This window comes from Solanum lycopersicum, chromosome 4 (assembly GCF_036512215.1).
Source record: "Solanum lycopersicum chromosome 4, SLM_r2.1".
Lineage (NCBI taxonomy): Eukaryota > Viridiplantae > Streptophyta > Magnoliopsida > Solanales > Solanaceae > Solanum > Solanum lycopersicum.
Window position 1 is genome coordinate 56,527,282 of NC_090803.1, and position 21,103 is coordinate 56,548,384.

Genomic DNA, 21,103 nt, shown 5'->3' on the forward strand with positions numbered 1-21,103 from the left:
AATATTTTATCCAAAAATTATAATTTAAATACTCTCTCCGTTTAAAAAAATGACCTCCTTTCCATTTTAGTTTGTTTTAAAAAATAACTTCTTTCTTTTTTAGGAAACATTTTAATTTCAACTTCCACGTGATATGTTTAAGACCACAAGATCAAAGGACAATTCTGTATATTTGACCTAACTTTAATTTAGAACCACAAGATTCAAAAGTCTTTATACTCTTAAACTCTGTGCCAAATCAAATCAAATAATTTTTTATAAGACGGAGAGAGTACATGATAAAACTTCATCTAACACTTCACCTAAAAAAATTATCTAACACTTCACCTAAAAATATTTGAAAATCTATTTTCAAACTAAACAAAATATGTATATGATAAAAAGAAAATTTTGTACAAAAAGAGGCAAAAGAAACAAAAGGAAAATGACAATAAGAAGGCGTGCATAAAAGCAAATGCTTGGCCTCTTATGTCCTGTCACTTCCATGACCTCTGCCCAAGAAAAAAATTGTTTAGACAAAAGGTGTATTCCAAGATATATTTTTTTTATTTTTTCATGAAGAAAATATATTTTTAAAAAAATGTTCATGAATAACAAAAATATCTTTTCAAGTTAAAATTAGGAAGAACAAGAGTAACAAATACTAATATTTCACATTAGTTAATAGTCATTTCCAGCTTAGTAGCTTTTGTTAGGGTTGTATATTCATTTTTTTGAATGTATGGAATACTAAATAGAATCATTAAAATATCGATTTATCAATTATTAATCGTTATAATTCAGTTATTAATTTAATCGTTGAGATTTTATACAAAAAAAATTATTAAAAATAACTAAGTAAATTATGCACTTGAATTGATATACTTCATCTTGCTCATATAAATAACTCAATATTGCTATCGGAATCGCTAACTAATAACCTATTAATGATAAACTAATGACTTTTTTTCAATTCGATCTTGTACAACCCCAACTCTCATCCCCACTATCCCGCACTTCTACTCACTTTCATCTCTCATAATATTTATCTATTATAGTAAATTATAGGAAAAATGCACAAGTATTCCTTTAGACTATGACCGAAATCTCAGAGACAACACCTTAACTATTCTAAGGTTCTATTACCCCCTGAACTCTTTTTTTTTTGTAATTCTGTGCACCTTTTTTATTTACGTGGCAACCAAATATCTCTCACGCGCCTCATTTGCGTGGAGTCACGAAATGTGCCACGTAAGACAAAAGATGTATAAAATTACAAAAAAAAAAAAAATTCAAGAAATAATAGGACCTTAATTTAGTTAAGATGTATTTTTGAGATTTTGGTCATAGTCTAAGAATGTACTTGCATGTTCCCTAAATAATATTATCCCTAAATAATATTAACAAGAAAGCTTCCCCATATGAGATATGAAATAAAGGGGTAAAAATAATATTAACAAGATAGCTTCACCATATGAGATATGAAATAAAGGGGTAAAATTAGATTATGTATTGGACCCCAAAACCAAAAAAATGGATTCTTGAGCTTTCAATATTTTCATCCAATTTTTCTATGGAGATTAATTATCCCCTGTTCCTTCGTACCAAACACAATGTAAACATAAAATAGAAGTCCAAAATTGTGTTAATAATCAAAAACACATTAAGACTAATCTATTTTATTTAATTTCATATTTGAACTATTTACGAGTGTGAATTTTCTATCTAAACTATCACTCAACAATTAGCGAAACACACCTAAACATTGACTAGGCCAAAAAATTCACTCAAATTCTTACTAGTCACTAAAGTAATCAACAGTTGTATAAACTAATCAGCATTAAAATTTCTTTATTACAAAAAGAACACAAAGATTTCTTCTCAATAGTTGAGATGCTTAATACAACAAGAGAGTAAGGAATATGCTTAAGAAATTAAACCACTCTAAGAATATCCCAAAGAGCTATACATATCTTAATTAATTAATTAATTAATTAATCATAGCATCTCTTCTTGATTATGCCCCCCTCTATTTTCTCCCAAACAAAAAAGTTGTTTTTTTTAATTTAATTTTACATATAGCAAAATTACGTCTCAACTTCCTGAGTACAATAGAAGAAGAATTATAGCTATTTTCCACCACACAATGCTTAGCCTTTCTTTGGTAAATGGAGGTGCTTCAGACTTCATGTTCTCAACCCTTATAACCAAAATAAAAAGTGTAGACAAGTTAATAGGAATGCTTAGGTATTTCGTATGTTACGTTGCTCGAATTCTTCAAAAATATTGTTATACCTATGTCAGAATACTTTAAAAAAATGAAAGATACGACATGTCGGGTGATATTTTCGAAGGATTTATGTATAATAGTCGGCGTTACCTGGGACTGGATGTAACATAAATACATTTCTCATGACCTACAACATAAAACAATAGAAATGTTAAGGTATTATGTTTCTTTTTCATAAAATTGTAATTGGTCTTTAATTTTTGTCCTTTATGTTGTGCCTAGAGGGACGTAAGTTCTTTAGAAACTGAAGTCATGCCAAATGAAGGAAAAGGCTAAACAGATGCTTACTTGGATTGGTTTTAGTCAAGATAGCAGTTCCTCCAAAATTGCAAGCAATATCTGAATTTCCATTTTGTTGATAGTAGGTATTGAAAGCAAATGAAGCATGGGATAGAAGTGTATTGGGCTCGAAACACGGGCCACCGGCTTGGATGGGCCTGCAATCCGCCATCCCCAATCCACAAGCCCAGTCCAACGCATTCTGCAAATCAAACTGTCGAGCCCCGGCCCGTGCCACACACCATGTTGTGCCACCAAGGAATGTTGTGTTGCCTTCAGGAGGTGATAGAGTTGTAATTGGAATAGTTGCATCCTCCTTCTCTTGCACCATGCCCTCTACTTTTACCACTATATATGTTGTTAAAGAACATGGAACAACTTTAATGAATAAGAAACACAATTCCAAGTATAGATAATTGTTGCCTACAACACAAACTAATCTAAACGATGACATCAAAGATTTAAGTTATATACACAGACATGTTAAAACTTTAATATTAAAGTTACCATATCAGACTTGCTATGAAGAGTTTTGTACGCACTATCAAGAAAACTCTACTATCACTTAGAAATAAAAAAACAACCTTTTCTACATTTTAGGATACCTAACCTATGGTGCCGGACTCTCCAAAAATTATTGTCAGATCCTCTATTAAATGTACTACTTTTAGAGGACATGACACACACTCGGACAATATCTTTGAATAGTCCGAGCAACATAGCTCCTAGCAACCCCTCTCTCTTGGTGTTACTAGATTATCAAGCTAGCAACAACTATATCGTTTGAGCTAAAGTATAAAGAACTACTTGAGACATCAAAAGAAAAAATGAATGTTTTCTTTAGTTCAGTAAAAGGAATTCCTCTTTTGCTTAGAGAGCTATGACAGAGGACTCTGTTTGGGTAGTAATAATTAATAGTAAACTAAATCTTTATCTCATATACTTAAACCATCAAAATAACTCTTTTTCAGATTAGGATTAACTTTTCTGTTAAACTAATTGTCTTTTGTTTATCTCATTTAACTACTATTTGGGAAAAATTTAGCAATTGAATCTCCAAGTCAGAAACAAAGAGACTATTTTATTGTATCAATAAACAAATCTTCCTTTTTTTAACCTTTATGATTATTCCTTTCTTCCCTTGTAGAGCTAAGCATTGATATAAAACTATTCCATTCAACTGGTACATTTTTACCACCACTCTTAATAGTTCTATTCCAAAAAAAAATCATTAACAATATTCACTAAACAACAATCATTTATGCTATTTCCTTTTTCAAACTATTTTGATTTGTTTTTTCGTGGAACAAACAGTCTATTGGAAACAACGTCTCTACTAAGTACACCTAACCTCCCTAGACCACTTTACACTAGATATTATGTTATTGTATCCTGTGTAATCCCACATGTGGGGTCGGGAAAAGGGTAGGATATATATACCCACACATGACCCTAACTTTGACAGAGACTGTTTTCGATATATCCGCAAGAAATCCCCATACCAATGAGTATGCATTTCACAAACAAACAAACAAAAAGCTTAAAAGTTACAACTTTCTTCAAGACATAACAATGGAATAGAAGAAAACAAGTCTATGGGAATGGGATAAACTTGAAATCAAACTACACATTTCATTACTAAAAAACTAAAGTAGAAAACATCATAAATAACACAAAAACCAAGAAAGTAGTAGTCTCTTAAGAAACTAGAATATGAAAGATAGTAAGGGTTAAAGGAAAGAAGAAACATTACCAAAAAAACATTTCACGATCAAGAAGCTCAAAAAGATCCAATCTTTAAGTGCCATGATGTTGAAAAATAAAAAATAAAAATGGCACAACTAACTATAGCTTCTTGTGTCTTTGTGTTTTACTTATGAAAGAAAGATAAGTGTTGTAATGTCCACTTTTAAATGCAGAGTAGAAGAGGAATCAAAGCATTTCTTGAAGAGAAATTTTCTTTTCTTTTTTTCCTCTTTTGATGTGAGTAATGAACACTGAGGAAGCTAAGTACTTGTGCTGACAAGAGCTACTTTAAGCTTAAGCCTCTTGGTGAACTTCATGTTTAATTTACAACATTTTTTTATTTTTTTGAGTATGTGTGTGGGCCCTTTTACAAAGCTCCTTGGAAGATCTTACTAGATTGTGACTTGCCAGTTGCCATTACAACTATAGTAAGTGTCCAGTGGGAAGGGTAAAAATGTAAATTTACATTTGTGCTAAGAAAAAATTATTTTCACCTTCGAGATGGCTCAGTTGGTTTGGAGGGTCATTATCCACACGGATGATCCGGAATCGATTCTCCCTCAATGTCTTCTGAGTCGAGTCCATCGCATAGCGCTTGTCTAATGTAGTTTACATTTTCTATATAATTTGCAGGCTATTACACATTAAGAAATTCAGTCAAAGATATACTCCGATTTAATAAAATACTATAAGTGGAGTATAAGTGGAGTTTGGAGTAAAAGTAAAATGTACTGACTTTATCATTACCTCGAGATAGGGTCAAAGATATATTCCTTTACACTCAATTTATACGACTCATTTTCTTTTTTAATCAATCTAAAAAAAATTAAATATTTTATTTATATTTTCTATAATAAACATTAAGTTAATTGTTCAGAGTTACTAGTTCAACCTAAGAGATCTCTTCAAATTTCAAGAAAATTATTGAGACATTTTTTCATATTTACACTTCTTAATAAAGTACTACTTGACAAATTTTTAGTAAAATAATTTGAATTAATCAAAAACGCCATAATAAAAAGTAATTTTAAATTATGACCTTCAATCTTAAAGGGTATTTCAAACCCCAATAATTTACTTAATATGGACTAGAGGAAGTAACAGTTTAACTTTCAAATATCAATTTTAGCCTTGGTCAAATGATTTATAGCAACACAAATATTTATTCGTGACAAAATCTCAACCATTGTGGCTGTCCTGCAATGGAAAGAAATAGAATAGAGTTGGTGTAAGAAGCACTTATCAGAAGACACTTTTGATAAAAATGGAATATAGCGCAAGATCATTTCCTAAACTCCATGCAAAACTATTTCAAAATCTGTTGAACTTGTCTACATCCTCCTCGTGGCTAACAGATGTAACTGATGACACACTAATACACATAACACAACACATCTTTAAGTGTCTATGCATTGGTTGTTAGACAAACACAAAGATCCATAAACACGATCGATAAGAGAGGCTCCTAAATTTCAAACTCTTAATTGAAGGTAGGAGAAAAAACTCTCATTACGTCATGTCTATCCTCCGATGACCACCAAATAGCTTTCAGCTATAACTTACTCCGTCACCCTTAACAACCTCACCAATCCGGTATGCAATGCTTGTCTTCTGTACTTCCATAAGTATCCCATCAGCTGCTTCTGGACTTACTACAAGGACCATACCGACTCCCATATTGAAAGTACGCATCATCTCAGCATCTTCTATTCTTCCGGCCTACATTTCAATGACCATATCACCAACATTAAGAAAAAATAACATGCAATAGAAGGGCAAGTAATTAGTGGAAGAACATTCAAGCAAGTGTCAAAAGGTATCACCTCTTGAATCCATTTAAAAACAGGAGGAATTGTCCAAGAGCCTTCGTAAATAAGGGCTCCAAGGCCTTTGGGAAATACTCGAGGGATATTGTCAGTGAAGCCACCTCCGGTGATGTGGGCTATTCCTTTAACCCCTCCTTTGCTAATAATATCAAGAACCTGCATTTTCCAAATCCGTGAAACACATAACTGCATACCCGATATTAAAAATTGAAATTTTATTAATAGAAGTAGAAGAAAAGAAAACCAAAGGTGAAACCTGTTTAACATATATAACAGTTGGGGCAATCAAAGCTTCACCAAGTGTAATAGATTCACCAGGAAGTTGGTCTTTCAAAGAAAGGCCACTTTGCTTCAGAACCCTACACAGGTAGCATATTATCATCATTCGACGGAAGGAAAGAAAAGCATGTAAGTCAAACGAAAATGCACTTATCAAATTATTTTTAAAGGATAACACATAATTCCTCTCAAGGTAGACAAACCTTCTAACGAGAGAAAACCCATTTGAATGAACTCCACTAGATGGTAAACCAATAAGAACGTCTCCAACCTTGATGTTTTTCCCGTCAATAACTGAATCCTTTTTCACAATGCCAACAGCAAACCCACTGAGGTCATACTCGCCTTCGGCATAGAAATCTGGCATCTCTGCAGTCTGAAACACACATTAAATCAACCGAGTGCAATTAAAGAAGATTGTTTCTAGTTTCAAAACATGGTTTACCAAGCATATAATAATTAAACACATGTCATCACTCGCACTACAACAAATATACTAGATCACTTCAGCCAATCCTACAAAAAAATAAAATAAAAACACATCTTACTACACATTTCCGTGTCATGAAACAAAACCAACATTTGGGACCTTCCACCACCCTTCTCACAGAGCCGTATGTGGAGGCGTGAGTCAGAGAGAGAGAGAAGTTATATGCAGTAGTATACTAGCCCATAATAACACAAGAAAAGGAAGGGTGTGACGAAACAAGAAAGTGGCATGCTACAAGTTTTAATACGTGATCCAGAATGTCTCATTGACTCGATGCACACATCAATCGAAAGAAACAGCAATCAACTTTATGCTGAAATTCTTTAGTTAGAAACAGCAGCTCAATATTTTGTCATTCATATATAATGTTTTTGCTGCGGAATATGAGTCACATTTTTTTTTACTAGGAGTGATTTTTAGAGGAGAAGTGGATTTATAGGTACCTCTCCCCCTAGAAGAGCACAGTCAGATTGCTGGCAACCATCCACAATACCTTTTATGACCTGCATACATGTAAGAAGCCAACTCTGTTTTACTGGAAAACGAGACAACACACCAGTTTGAATAAGGCTATAGAAATGCCAGGAAGTGAGATAGATATATGTGGCCAGAAGTACCTTCTCTGCAAGGTCAACATCAAGTCGGCTGGTTGCAAAATAATCAAGGAAAAATAAAGGTTTTGCTCCAGAAGTGACAATGTCATTAACACTCATCGCAACCTGGGATGGAAGACGCCATTAGTTTTTGCATATCTGCAAAAAAACATAAAAAGATGAATCAAACTTACCAGATCAATCCCAATGGTATCATGAATTCCCGTTTCAAATGCCAACTTAAGTTTTGTCCCCACACCATCAGTACCAGCCACAAGATATGAATCCCCTGCACAGTACAAGAAAAATCCCAAGAAGAATTTACAGAATTAAGATCAGCAACTACATTAAAAGGACCAAGAGAAAAAAAACAAAACCCAAAGATGATAAAATGGGGATGACGTATTGACAAAAATCTTTCGGTTAAAGAATATCTTTGTGTGTACCATTGTTACGCAGACCATTAGGAAGTAGAGCAGAAATATATAAAGGGGTATATTGAGATTTGAGCAGGAACAAGCTACGGATTAGTGGAAGTAAGGGTTTTAGGACTCCATAACACCATAATCTACAAGTTTTAACAACTATAATGTTGCATTAAATTTCAGTTGGACGAACTTGTCTGTGCTCAGTTGCTTTGTGACTCCCATCATCTGATGATACTAAACATCAAGAAAAACAGTTATGGAACTGATATAACTTGCAGTTTGGGCTGGCTGATTTAGATTTCCAGACCAATATTAAACTCTGAGAAGAAACTAGTTTTTCCATCTTATGCTTTAGAGCTAGGGTTCAAATTAAATAAGAGATGTGGGTGAAAGGAAAAGGACTTGTCCTCTTAGCTGATAGAAAAGCAAAAGTTAAAAATGATATGGTGCTCGTTTGGCGGGTTCTACCACTACAACAGTAGTTGCAGGCACCTAGAAAGTAATAAGTTGCATAGTAAAATACTGAATGCTTAAAAGATGCATGACCTTACAAAGTAGAAAGTAACCTAATTTCAGAACTACTTCCCGTTTCGCAAGACAAACCTATTTTTGTGGTAATTGTGGACATCAGTAGGACAAATTACAGGCTTACGGACCTGAACTTATGTTATTTTGGTAAAACTACAGCACATGTCTGACCCTAATGTGTAAAGAACCATAGTAAAGAAAGATTAACTACCAGTTAACCAGCAATGTAAATGCAAAATAAACCTATGAAAAGACATAGTTTGGTCCCTGAGAACAGAGGCAGCTATGCCATTATATAGCTGGGCACCCAAGGGTGTGGCCTGGAGGTCAATTAAGTGGGTTGATAACCATGAGGTCTCCGGTTCAAATCTGATCAGACGCAAAAACACTAGGTGATTTCTACCTATGTGTCTAAGCCTTGGCGGACACAGTAAACCGGTACACCGTGGAAGGTAACAGAGGTGTGCACAAGTTGGCTTGGACATCACGGTTATAAGAAATAATAATTGAAAATGAGCATAAGAACTTCTTTTTATAAAATAAATTATAATGTTATTGTTTCTTAATTCTTGTGTTTTTCATTTCAAAGTTTTGTTTCTGTTTAAATGCCATATGATGTTGTTAGGACAAAATAGAGACTACCAGGCTTCGCAGGTAGTGACACTACCATGATGTGTTCCCATTTACTCAAACCTAGATGAGGAGGGTTACTCCTCACCTGTGCGTGTACTGTAGCAAGCTGCCTGTTAGATTAGTCAAGAAGCATGCAGCATTACCCGGAGAATAGTGGCATCACAAAAAAGTACAACCCTGGCATCTATCCTCAAGTGATAAAGCTAACATTTCTCACTGAAAAGAAGAATACGAACTTGATTTGAAAAACTCAAAGTCAATGTCCATAGTATACAAAACCAAATAAGAGAAAGCTTAAGAACATTTTTTTCTAAAGTACTTCACTTTAGTCAGCTTATTCACCAAACTGTACAATTGAGTTTTATAATTTTATAACATGCAAATCTTGATTACATTTTCACTAAACAAATGAGTCAAGATTTTCAATTGAAGATGCCATGTAAAAGGATTAACCAGCAAAAAGAAGGCTAAAGGCAAATAATACCTAATGGAAAGAGTCCACCAAATCCTCCAATTCCAGGTGCCATTTTGGCTATTCTCTTCACAAGCTCTGATCCTGCATCGATGTCCACACCAGCATCCTTATATGTAAGACTGCTGGGCTCATCTGCAGCAGTGTCAACCTGACTGCCACTACAAGTAACAGAGAATGGAATGCTTCTCTCCTTGTTACTTCTAGCATTTATATCTTTGCATAAAGGCAATAGCTTCTTTGAGAGGCCTTGTAGCTTGGGTATACATGATCTTAACTCAAAGATAGAAGATTTTAAATGACAAACAGGGGATGCAGCAATGCATCTTGATAGTTCCAAATTTGCTCCACAAGACGTGTTCATGGCAACTCAAGGAAAAATCTGCTTCAAGCTCAACAAACTAAAATAACCAAACAAAAGAGAACATAGTCAGAAGCATATCCATAATTTAAATTTGATAGGGTCCTTATTATTGGACCCATTACTTGTGAATTGTGGGTTACAATTCTAGTGAATTTCACATACATATCTTATGCTTCACCTGCCACCAAAAATAATGTAGAAAAGAAATTTTACCATAATAATATGCTCTTCAAACAAATAATTTCACAAATTAACACATGGGCTTGCTCTTGCTCCAAACATATGGAAGTCTACATAAAAGACTTGATACAAGAACAACACTAACTAAGAAAAGTGATACCTAATAACACATTAATCAATTTCAAAACTCAACAATGTTAAACATCTAGTAAGAGAAAAACAATAATATAGGATTATAGATGAGAAGAAAAAAGAAGATACGAAGTTTATGAACTATACATCTAGTTATCATATCTCCAACAATGCAAACAGAAATTAGGAACTGTACAAAGACTAGAATAAGTTTTATGCCATGTATGCAGCCACAATATTAGCAACGACATCATTAATGGATATATTTAGCAACCAATACAAAAAAAAAATGTACTAATTTATTGGCACCCAAATAATCTACAAAATTACAAACTCAACTCCACATTTCATAGCCAAAAGCTCAATAATCTAGCAGTTCATAGCTTAAAGGTTAGAATCAAATCCTAAAGATTGCAAAATAAAACCTAATTCAACACTCTTCTTAATCATATATTATCCTGCAGCAGTACCAAACAACAAGAACACTATGATCAAGCACCAATTAGCCAAACAACGACGTCAACTACTTAATCATCGATTCTAAATACTAATACCAATTCAGCTCCAATTAGACAGATTCATTCATAGCTCAGTAGTAACAACAAAATTTAAAGTTTAGTAAAAAGCTCTGCCTTTTAAGCCAAAAAGTAGCAAGAGTAAAATAATAACAAAGAGCAACAGATACCGAACTCTGTAAATTACACAAATTAATGAACAACATAGAGATAAACCTTATCCATCTAATCACCAAAAAAATCATATTAATCACCTTCACAGCAAAACTACATAAAAGGAGCAGAAAAAAAAAGTTAATACGAAGAAAAAGAAGAAGAAAGTAATCCAAATACCTACTTAGCAGAGCAACTGCGACGTAGAAGCAGCAATGGCGGTAAGGGAGTGAGGGTTTGTAACGTTCTGCCCTAAATCCTTTTGAATTTGCTTAATTATGATATTCAATTATTTCTTTTCGTTTTTTTTTTAAAATCATTTCTTTTCGACATTATAACTACTACACCTTTAATATTGGGAAAATTATATATAATAACAAACTAATAATCTAAAATAAATAGAGTAACTAGGGTTTGATTTAATTGTGCTCCATAACAAATGTTTGCGAATTGCCAGTCGCCTTTCTACCAAATATCTGGCTCGTCACTCTCCTCCAATCTCTCGCTCGCTTTATCACTTTTTATACAAACACAAGTGCGTAAAAATTGTTTTTAATTGTATAAAGTAGAGAAAATTATATAAATACACATATTTTTGTTCTCCTCTCTCCCCTCTCAAGATCTAGCTCGCCACTCTCCCAAATCTCGCTCGTCGCCCTCACCTTTCTCACTTATACAAACAGAAGCAAAATGTATGAATTGCATTTATGTTTGTATAAAGCGTGAGAAAATTATATATACACATGCAAGTACATATACTTTCGTCCTATACACTTATAATTATACAATAAAAATACTCCTCTGTCTAGGTTCTTTTGTATTTCTCTCTTTTTCGTTTTATACAATTTTCGAATTGTATTTAATTTCTATTTTTCTCGTTTATAAATTCGATTCAATTGTATATTCCTTAACAAGTCTCTTTTGTCTTTTTCTCTTTCTCATTTTATACAAATTCAAATTGTATATAATCGCTCTATACACTTATAATAATACAATTCGTTTTATACACTTCATTTTTATATAGTTCTCTGTCCGAGTGTCTTTCTCTTTCTTGTTTTGTACACTTCGTTTTATACAATTTGCTTCAACTGTATATGTATAACGAATTATACAGTTTTTATGTTCGCCATGGAGCGCAATTATGCAAACTTTGCTATAGCATCCAAATATAAATTTTTTATTTGTTATATGTGAAAATTGTCCCTTAATATTCGATACACCCTCGGTTTAAAAGAAAATGTGTCTATTTCGTTTTTAGTCTGTTTTTAAAAAAATGATTCATTTTCTTTTTGGGTAACATTTTAACTTTAATTTTCCACATGACATGTTTAAAACCACAAGATTAAAGGGCATTTTGATACATTTGACATAACTTTAATTTAGAATCATAAGATTAAAAAGTCTCCTTTCTTTTCTTAAATTTCGTTCCAAGTCAAACTAGGTCATACTCTTTTGAAATGGAGAGAGTACTATTTTTTTTGTTTTCAGAATTAATTCTATATATTTATGATTTCAATCTCTTTACAAGTTTTATTTTCTTTACAACTTATAACCCCATACTAATTTCACATGAAACTACCTCAACAATAATTTAAATAAAATTGAGATTTTTAACGATATTTATTTATTTATTGTTGATTTTTATCATTTATTGGGTAAGAAAAAGTATTGATTCTAAATTCTTGGGTTATTTTTTTTTAAGGAGTTATTTCCAATCATTATTTGCGGCGTAATCATACACAACATTTTTTTTCTTTTTCATTTTTAATTATGTGTTTTTGTATTACTTCTTTCCTAATGTGTCATAGTTTATTTTAAAAAGCATTTAATTATTTTTAAGTGCAATGATTATAAATAATTATAAAAATACATAATTTTTGTTTCACTTATTTTTATTATTTCTTATTATTTTTATAATTTCTTATTACTTTAATGTATATGAGTTGCATATTAATGTACTGAGTCAGTATTTAATGTATTCGAGCTATATGTTAATGTATTAGAATCAGTATTTAATGTATCTGAACTACATATTATGTATTCGAGCTAATTTTTAAATGTATTCGAGCTACATATTAATGTATCCGAGCTTGCAAGAGATTAATGTAATTAGAAACTTATTAGAGATAGATTGTAATCTCATATTAAAACTATGGAATTTATGCAATTTACACGACTATATATATCGATTTCGTACTCTTCTTTTTTGCCCCTAAGACATATAAACTAGATATGTGAGTGTGTGTCAGTACATGTTCCATATATATTGCTTATTTTGTCATAATTTATATGATACGACAATCTCCAACTCAATACTAAATTTTACATCAAATTCTTGGTGTAAAATATGGTGATTTGAAGTTCTAATTGAACATCAAATTTTACACCATTTTTGGTGTGTGAATAGTGTTACACCAAATTTGATGTAACGCTATTCATCACACCAATTCATTTTATTAAATATTTTAATATTATTTTATTATATAAAACTTTTAATTAAACATTACATAAATTGTATGTTCTAATTAAATTTCTGGTATATTTAATTATTTTGTATGTAATATTTTTATAATATTAATTTTAAATACGAAAATTAGATTTTTATATAAATTAATTTTTTTTATATTTGAGATTTTAAAATTTATGTTTAATTTCTAGCTCGACATATAAAAATGAAGCACAAAGAAGTTTATTTAAACTACGTAATGCATCAATAGAACATTATTTACGGGAACACCTTAGTGAACTTCAAAAGTTGATTATTTATGCAAAACTTAATTAAAATAATATTTTCAATTATGTAATATTTTTTTAATTGTATTCAACTATTCATTAATGATTTCACTTTTATTTGTATTATCCATTATTATGTATATGGTATAAAATAACTTTATGGAAAAGGGTCTAAAATATCCTTGAAGTATTGAAAATAGTATAAAATTATCCTTCGTCCACCTATTGGCTTCAAAATGCTCTTTTCATCCATCTATTGACTCTAAAATACCCTTGTCATCCATCTTTGGGTTCAAAATTGACTACTTCTTTAATTGTTTTAATATTAAACTCTTGAAATATTTTTTAACATACTTGGTGTTCAATTATTGGTTATAATTTAATTTATTTATATAATTTATAAACCAACCCACTACCCATTCATTACTAACTAAACCCCACCCAATTAATAAGTCAAATATAATATCAAAATCGTCATAAACACTACTAAAACACGATGAAATTATAGATTCCTGAAAATGACGTCCAAATTATTCGAGTCCGAATCGAAGCCCCAATTAAATTTAGGTTGAGCCGCTTATTTAGGAGGACACTTTCGATAGGATTCTCTTTCAAGATTGAATTAGAAATTTATGATTAAAGGTAAAGAAGTAATACATCCCGAATCAATTCATGCACTTTTTAAAAATATAATCTTATAAATATTTATGATTTGTTTTAAAACCTTTAATATATTATTTTGAAAAGAAGTTACCTATGAAGTAACATCACATAATTGAGACGTAAGATTAATTAAGATGAACATAGTCAGATATTTAAGTTTATCGGTAATTTTTATTTAGACACTTGAATGTATGATAATTTACTTCTATAGATATTTTTCGCTTCAAATCAATTGGCAGTAGCTTTTCTGTTGTTGCATTAATAATGTAACGGGTTTATTAATTTGGAGGGATTTAATTAGTAATGGGTGAGTATTGGATTGATTTATAAATTATATTAATAAGTTCAATTATAACAAATAGTTGAGCGCCACATATTTAAAATAATATTTAAATATAAAATCGTTAAATAAGTGGTCAATTATGAACCAAAAGGTGGATGACAAGGGTGTTTTGAACCAAATAGGTGGGTGGGAAGTATATTTTGGAGCAAATAGGTGGATGGAGGATAATTTTGTACTATTTTCAATACTTTGAGGATATTTTAGACCCTTTTTCGAATAACTTTATATTAAACGACTATAAAAAAATATGAATTATATATGGTGAATGTTTTAGAAATATTTTTTTTAATATAAAATACGATAACATAAACGAAATAAGCAATAATAATACAATAATGAAGGAGAACTTTTTTTCCTTTTGGTATAAAATTTGGTGCAAGTTACCGTACCTAGGTTCAATAACTATAACCACTAAGCCAAGCAACTTTGGATGAGGGTAAGCACGTAACTTAATCAACATATCGACGATTAGTCGTGTGCTTCTAGCCTCTTATACTATAGAAGAATAACTTAACTAGAAATTGAGTATGTTTAGTAAGATAAATTTATGTATTGTTTTTGCTAGAGATTTAATATTTTTAGTCAATCAACTTTTTAAGCTAAAATAATAATACCAATTTTATCTGTATATTTTCTTTTATTTCATCTTTAGACTCAATGGCGATTTGTTTTAATTATGCACTTATTAGTTTTGGCAAATTTGTATTTTTAAAAAATGGTGAAGCTCTATTATATGTGTAGCCAAATAATTGATAGACCAAATAGTCAAATAATTTATATTCACTGAATAAATAATTATGTCCAATCCATTTTATGATGGCGGAGACAACGAGACCAAGGGGAAATTGAACTTTCTCTTATATCTTGTATTGAAATGAATTGAATTTAAAATACAAGAAAGTAAAAAAACTTGAAGTACGTAGTAGTTTATGATATCTTTGTGTTTTATTTTCATATATTTAACGATTGAATTAAAATTTAGACCAAGGTTTAGATCTCAAACACATACAAAAGTTGTTTGAGTATCTTCTTACTAAATATGATAAAACATCTCATATCTCAGTGCTATTGGGAGACAACATATGTTCAAGATTGTTTTAATAAGTTTGAGGACCTGAAGTCGAACTTGATAGAAAGATTTTATATTTTTTAAGTTGATATATATAAAATGAATAATTATAGCAGACTTGGTGTATTCTACAAATGATGTGGGAAGAGGTAGGATATACATATATATATATATATATATATTATACATAATACATAAAAGTGTTTTTTAACTTGACTTCATTTTACGTTTATATCCTTCAACTTTAGATATGCACAGATAGATACTTAAACTTGTATAAAGTTGAACAAGTAAACACATGCGTCCTACATGCCACAATACTCGTAGGACAAAAAATGTCATGTAGGACATTTGTGTCTATTCAATTTTATACAAATTTAAGTATCTATTTGTACACTATCAAAATTAAAAGACATAAATATAATTTAAAATCAAGTTAAACGATATATTTATGTATTGAGCCTATATATTATCCTGTAAGACATATAGTATGTATTCACCAAAAGAAAAAAGGACTTGATGAAACACCATATTGGACGGCTGGAAATAGAAAAATAAAACGGACCTATTATGAGCATTTCCTAGTCTCTTATCATCCAAAATGCAATGATCTGAATTATTGAAATTCATACTAAAGAAAATATTAAATATGAAGGTTTTAATGGTCTTTATAAAAATAAGAAGACTTAGTTTTATAATTAAATCTGAAATTTCTAGAAATTAAGGGCAAAAAGATTTGGGAAAATCGTATATAATGACAAATTAATAAATTAAATTAAATTTTATAATTACATTTTAATTTAATTGTACCCTGTAGCAAATTGTTTGCCAGACACCTATCTTCCTCAAGCTCTCGCTCGCCATTCTCTCTCTCTCTCTCTCCATCTCTTGCTCGCTCAAACTCACTTTTATACAAACACAAATGTACAAAATGTGTTTTCATGTGTAAAAAATGAGAATTTATATATACATATATATATATATATTATTTATATATTTTTCGTTCCCCTCTCTCCCCTATCACAGATCTCGCTCGCCACCCTCGTCTCTATCGCTTATACAAACAAAAACAAAATGTATAAATTGCGTTTCAGTTGTATCGAGTGAGAAAAATTGTATATGCACTTGCAAGTACATATATTTTTGTCCTATACACTTATAATTATACAATACAAATATTTCTCTGCTCAATTTCCTTTTGTCTTTCTCTCTTTCTTGTTTTGTACATATATAAATTATACAATTGATTTGTATACAACTGCTTTCTTTGTATATGTATAGCAAATTATACAATTGATTTCTTTGTTTATGTACATCGAATTATACATATTTATGTTTCCTATGAAGCGCAATTATGCAAATTTTGCTATAGCATACAAATATAAATTTTGTGTTTGCTATATGTGAAAGTTTCTCAAAAGATTTTTACTACCTCATCGCACATCCCTAATACAAAGAAATTTTTTATTATGCGTCACACAACTAACATCAATTATCATATAAACCTTTTGTCTTTTCCATTATACCAAAATAATAATATATTATGCTCATTTTATGGTTATTGTGCCTCTACCTACTTGTTAGTGCAAGTTTTGTAGTAGTTAAAATCTAAGAACTCTTGGACAAAGTCCTAATACTATCAAATAAGTGATACATGGAGAATTTAACAAAGAACATTTTATTTGGTTCTTATGTTGCTAAGTTTTTCAAGAATCTAAAAACTCCAAATATATGCCTATCTAGTTAGATTGATTGAGACAGGAAAATGAATATGGTCTTGTTGATGCTTTTGGAAATTATTTAATGGAACAAAATAAAAGGTCTACATTTATCAAAAGCAAGTGGAATCAAATTATATAGGTAAGAAATTAAAGTCACGTCACCAACAATTCGATACTAATTGGATAATGTTATTTAATAGCTTAAAATTTTATAAATCCCATTCTCTTTTATCGTCCAACAATAGTTGTCAACTATATTAGAGGAAAGACTCAAAATACTCCCTCATCTTTGGGTTAAGGCTCAAAGTGATACTTGAGTTTTCACATGAAGCACTAATAGTCCCCCATGTTTGCAATATTAGTGGACTTTTGGTTTTCCCCTAAAATTTTGTCTATTTTTCAATATTAATTTTGTCCAAAATTTTATATAAGAATGTCCAATCGTATTTTCATATATTTAATAGAAATAATAACTCTATCTGAGAGAAGGTGATAAGAAAAACACTTTATTCTGTTCATTAGTATTATTACTGTAGCTAAACTAAGAAAATCTTATCATATGACACTTTGCAGAAAAATAAAAAACTCCACTATTGCAAGTGAAATTATCGTGATGAAAATCTCAAATTTACTTGCAATACAATTTCTACTAAACAAAATAAAATGTTTTTCTTCTCACATTCTTTCATATGGAGTTGTTATTTCTAATAAATATATAAAATGACGATTGAACATTTCATATATAGGTTATGAATAAAAGCAATGCTAAAAAATAGGTAAAATTTTGGAGGACCAAAAGTACACCAATATTACAAACATGAGGGATTATTAGTGCTCTATGTGAAAACGCAAAGATCACTTTGAGCCTTAACCAAAAAAAGAGGGAGTATTTTAATTCTTACTATATTAAACATAGTTGTCCAATAATAATTATCCTATTTAGAAAATCAAGAGCTAATTTATCTTTTACGTCCATTTGAACTTGCTATTAAATAATATTTATCATCTAACACATTTCTCAAATCATTAAATTTAACAAAGTCAAAGGATAATTCAATAATATTACCCTTATTATTTGTTGTTTCTTAAGAGGTGTGTCAAATCAATAGTGGACAATTACTGTTTGATAGAGAAAGTATATTGAAAAATCTCATGCTAATTTCATTTAATTTTGAATTATACTATGAATTATAAGAAACTTCAATTAGTTAATTAACAGTGTTTTACCAACTAATAAGTTAGAATCCATATATCGACAACTATCATAGCCAATTTCATGTTTTTAAAAGTAATTACGTACTTTAATTTTTTAGTTGAGTATATAATTTAAGAAAAAAAATACATAAATACATAATTTAATATATTATAATCTTTAAAAAAATTTATCATTTTAAAAAATTATAAAAATTTCCTCTCAGATGCATTTCTATCCCTTTTCAAATATATTCTTATCCTCTCTCGGATACATTCATCTCCTATTAGATATATTAATCTCATTAAATAATGGATAATTACAATACCAACAACCAAGGAATGTATTTGAAAGCGATGACAAAATTAAAAAATTTATAATTAAGAATTTTTTTTTTAAAAAAGTACAATTAAATCCAAATATAGGAGATTTTTCTCTAGGAGGACCCACCAAACGAAGGTCAAACATTGTGTGGGGTGGCTGATCAATTCTACTCATTTTGGCAGCAAGCTCCACGCCTTTCTCCTCTAAATAAAAAAAGGGAATATAGATTTTTCTTACATTAATAAAATAAATTACTACTTAAATACAAATTCTCATTTGATTGTCAACGTGTTAGGCACACAAACACCATTTTTTTTCTCCTATAAAACCCCTCATTGTATGCTTCATATTTGATCACAACTAAAACAAGAAGTGATTAAACTTTCTTTTACAACAAATTAATTTCTTATTTCCCAAAACAAAATTAAGTGAACATGTCTTGCTGTGGTGGAAGCTGTGGCTGTGGATCTGGCTGCAAGTGCGGCAACGGCTGTGGAGGGTAACATTCATTTGATTTCCATACTTATCAATTACGTATTAGCTCACTTGGTTACTCGTATTCACAATCTTATTAAAAATGTTACCACTTGCTTAATACCTTTTTATATGAAAAGCATTACTATTTTTTCTTTACTCAACCAAAAAGTCAATGAAAATAACCGCTAAACATTTTTCGAGTTATATTATTGTAGATGTGGAATGTACCCAGACATGGAGAAGTCTGCCACGTTTAGCATCGTTGAAGGTGTTGCACCCGTCCACAAGTAGGTCTATTATTCTTGTTACTATATAGTTATTAAATTGAGAAATTTTAATTAAAGATTTAACTTGTAATATAATTTCGTAGCTATGGAAGGGTTGAGGAGAAGGCAGCTGGAGAAGGATGCAAATGTGGATCAAACTGCACTTGTGACCCTTGCAATTGCTAAGTTTAATTTAAGTGTGTTTATGTTATAAAAGCTTAATTCTGCAATAATAAAGTACAATCATGGAACTGATCAATTCTTATGTTTGTGCCTTTCTTCTATGTTTGTTTGAAGTGACATATTTCTGTAGTGTGATTTGAATTTGGGGTGTAACACAGAAATATACAAATCATATAACTTACTTAATTAAACATGATGCGCCGTGCTTAACAATTAAGTCACACAATATTAGTAGGTCATTGTATTGTTTACACAACCAACCCTTCAAGAGATCAAACATCCTCATCAAAAGATAATAAATTATTTACCTAACAGTAACAAAATTATAAGAAACTTGACAACTTGTATCTTGACTTGTTCAACTGAAAAGATACCTGATATATATATATATATATTGTTTTAACCAATATATCAATCAGATATACACACGTACCCAATGATTTGTTCGGTATGAAGTGAATGCAGTACTCCTTCAATTATACACTTCAAAAAGGAATGATGCTTTGTTTATTTACGGTAACTTATTATATGAATATTTCCCTTTCATCTACCATTAATGAACTCTTACTCCTTCATATTTAAGAGTTAATCGCTTCATTCACCCACAAATAAATTCATCAACCTAATTGTTTTTAATGTAGCAAAACTCTAAGCCATCAAATCTAACATTAAAATAAAACTTACGAGCCAGTGCTTCAGTGAAAACACTCCTAAATCACCAATTGATGTCATCAGAGACTCAGGGTATAGAAGGAAGATATAATGCTTCGGTGAAAATACTACTTGAGAACATCAAAGTATATATGTACTATGAAAAAAGTAGTGTTTCAATGAAAACACTATTCAATTACTCTTTGATCAACAAGCAGTGCTTCAGTGAAAACGCTACCCATTTTACTCTTTTGACTTGTATGTTACACTTGATACCACAATAGTATAAATACTATGATGATATGAAAGATGATCAATAAAACTACGCTAACAAAGCAACAAAACCAAAAATTGAGAATAGAAATGCTAACTTATTGCATGATTTATCCTTTTCTCATTGTATTTATTGTGGGATTTTGATCTTCGCTACAATTTTTGGTATTTATTGAATGCAGCAAAGAGTAAATTACGTTACATTTGAGGAACCACAATTAATTTGGATCTACTCCCAAGAATTCTAAACAAAATAGTTGTATATCACATAGTTGAATAAAAAAAGGAAAAAATTATAGATCATAACAAATTATTAAATTC

At 30.5% G+C, this 21,103-nt stretch overlaps 3 protein-coding genes across 4 annotated transcripts; 1 reads left to right on the plus strand and 2 right to left on the minus strand.

Moving 5' to 3' along the window:
* Positions 1–1,800: 1,800 nt before the first annotated feature.
* On the minus strand, positions 1,801–4,556 carry LOC101246706 (major pollen allergen Ole e 10). The gene is made up of 4 exons (XM_010321402.4): positions 4,302–4,556; positions 2,558–2,896; positions 2,360–2,396; positions 1,801–2,179 (listed from the first exon to the last, which is right to left on the minus strand). Exons 1-4 carry the CDS (start codon positions 4,354–4,356, stop codon positions 2,074–2,076), a joined length of 537 nt encoding a protein of 178 aa, XP_010319704.2. The 5' UTR covers positions 4,357–4,556; the 3' UTR covers positions 1,801–2,073.
* A 977-nt stretch (positions 4,557–5,533) lies between these two features.
* Positions 5,534–11,210, minus strand: LOC101246417 (phosphoribosylformylglycinamidine cyclo-ligase, chloroplastic/mitochondrial). Of its 2 annotated transcripts, none has more exons than XM_010321401.4 (9): positions 11,072–11,210; positions 9,556–9,944; positions 7,677–7,771; positions 7,507–7,608; positions 7,333–7,392; positions 6,603–6,775; positions 6,377–6,479; positions 6,118–6,276; positions 5,534–6,013 (listed from the first exon to the last, which is right to left on the minus strand). In XM_010321401.4, exons 2-9 carry the CDS (start codon positions 9,905–9,907, stop codon positions 5,843–5,845), a joined length of 1,215 nt encoding a protein of 404 aa, XP_010319703.1. In that variant the 5' UTR covers positions 9,908–9,944; positions 11,072–11,210; the 3' UTR covers positions 5,534–5,842. The 2 variants fall into 2 exon arrangements, with proteins under 2 accessions (XP_010319703.1, XP_004237359.1); XM_004237311.5 differs by having other exon boundaries at positions 11,068–11,210.
* An 8,075-nt stretch (positions 11,211–19,285) lies between these two features.
* On the plus strand, positions 19,286–20,049 carry MT3 (type 2 metallothionein MT3). The gene is made up of 3 exons (NM_001247125.2): positions 19,286–19,431; positions 19,625–19,696; positions 19,780–20,049. Exons 1-3 carry the CDS (start codon positions 19,367–19,369, stop codon positions 19,859–19,861), a joined length of 219 nt encoding a protein of 72 aa, NP_001234054.1. The 5' UTR covers positions 19,286–19,366; the 3' UTR covers positions 19,862–20,049.
* Positions 20,050–21,103: the final 1,054 nt, after the last annotated feature.

Coding starts and splice junctions, on each gene's coding strand:
- LOC101246706 (XM_010321402.4), bottom strand. CDS start 4,356: ATGGCACTTAAAGATTGGATCTTTTTGAGCTTCTTGATCGTGAAATGT. Junction 2,897..4,301: donor GATCGTGAAATGTTTTTTTG/GTAATGTTTCTT, acceptor CAACATATATAG/TGGTAAAAGTAGAGGGCATG. Junction 2,397..2,557: donor CTTGACTAAAACCAATCCAA/GTAAGCATCTGT, acceptor TTTATGTTGTAG/GTCATGAGAAATGTATTTAT.
- LOC101246417 (XM_010321401.4), bottom strand. CDS start 9,907: ATGAACACGTCTTGTGGAGCAAATTTGGAACTATCAAGATGCATTGCT. Junction 7,393..7,506: donor ATGTTGACCTTGCAGAGAAG/GTACTTCTGGCC, acceptor ACATGTATGCAG/GTCATAAAAGGTATTGTGGA. Junction 6,277..6,376: donor CTGTTATATATGTTAAACAG/GTTTCACCTTTG, acceptor TGGAAAATGCAG/GTTCTTGATATTATTAGCAA.
- MT3 (NM_001247125.2), top strand. CDS start 19,367: ATGTCTTGCTGTGGTGGAAGCTGTGGCTGTGGATCTGGCTGCAAGTGC. Junction 19,432..19,624: donor TGCGGCAACGGCTGTGGAGG/GTAACATTCATT, acceptor ATATTATTGTAG/ATGTGGAATGTACCCAGACA. Junction 19,697..19,779: donor GGTGTTGCACCCGTCCACAA/GTAGGTCTATTA, acceptor ATAATTTCGTAG/CTATGGAAGGGTTGAGGAGA.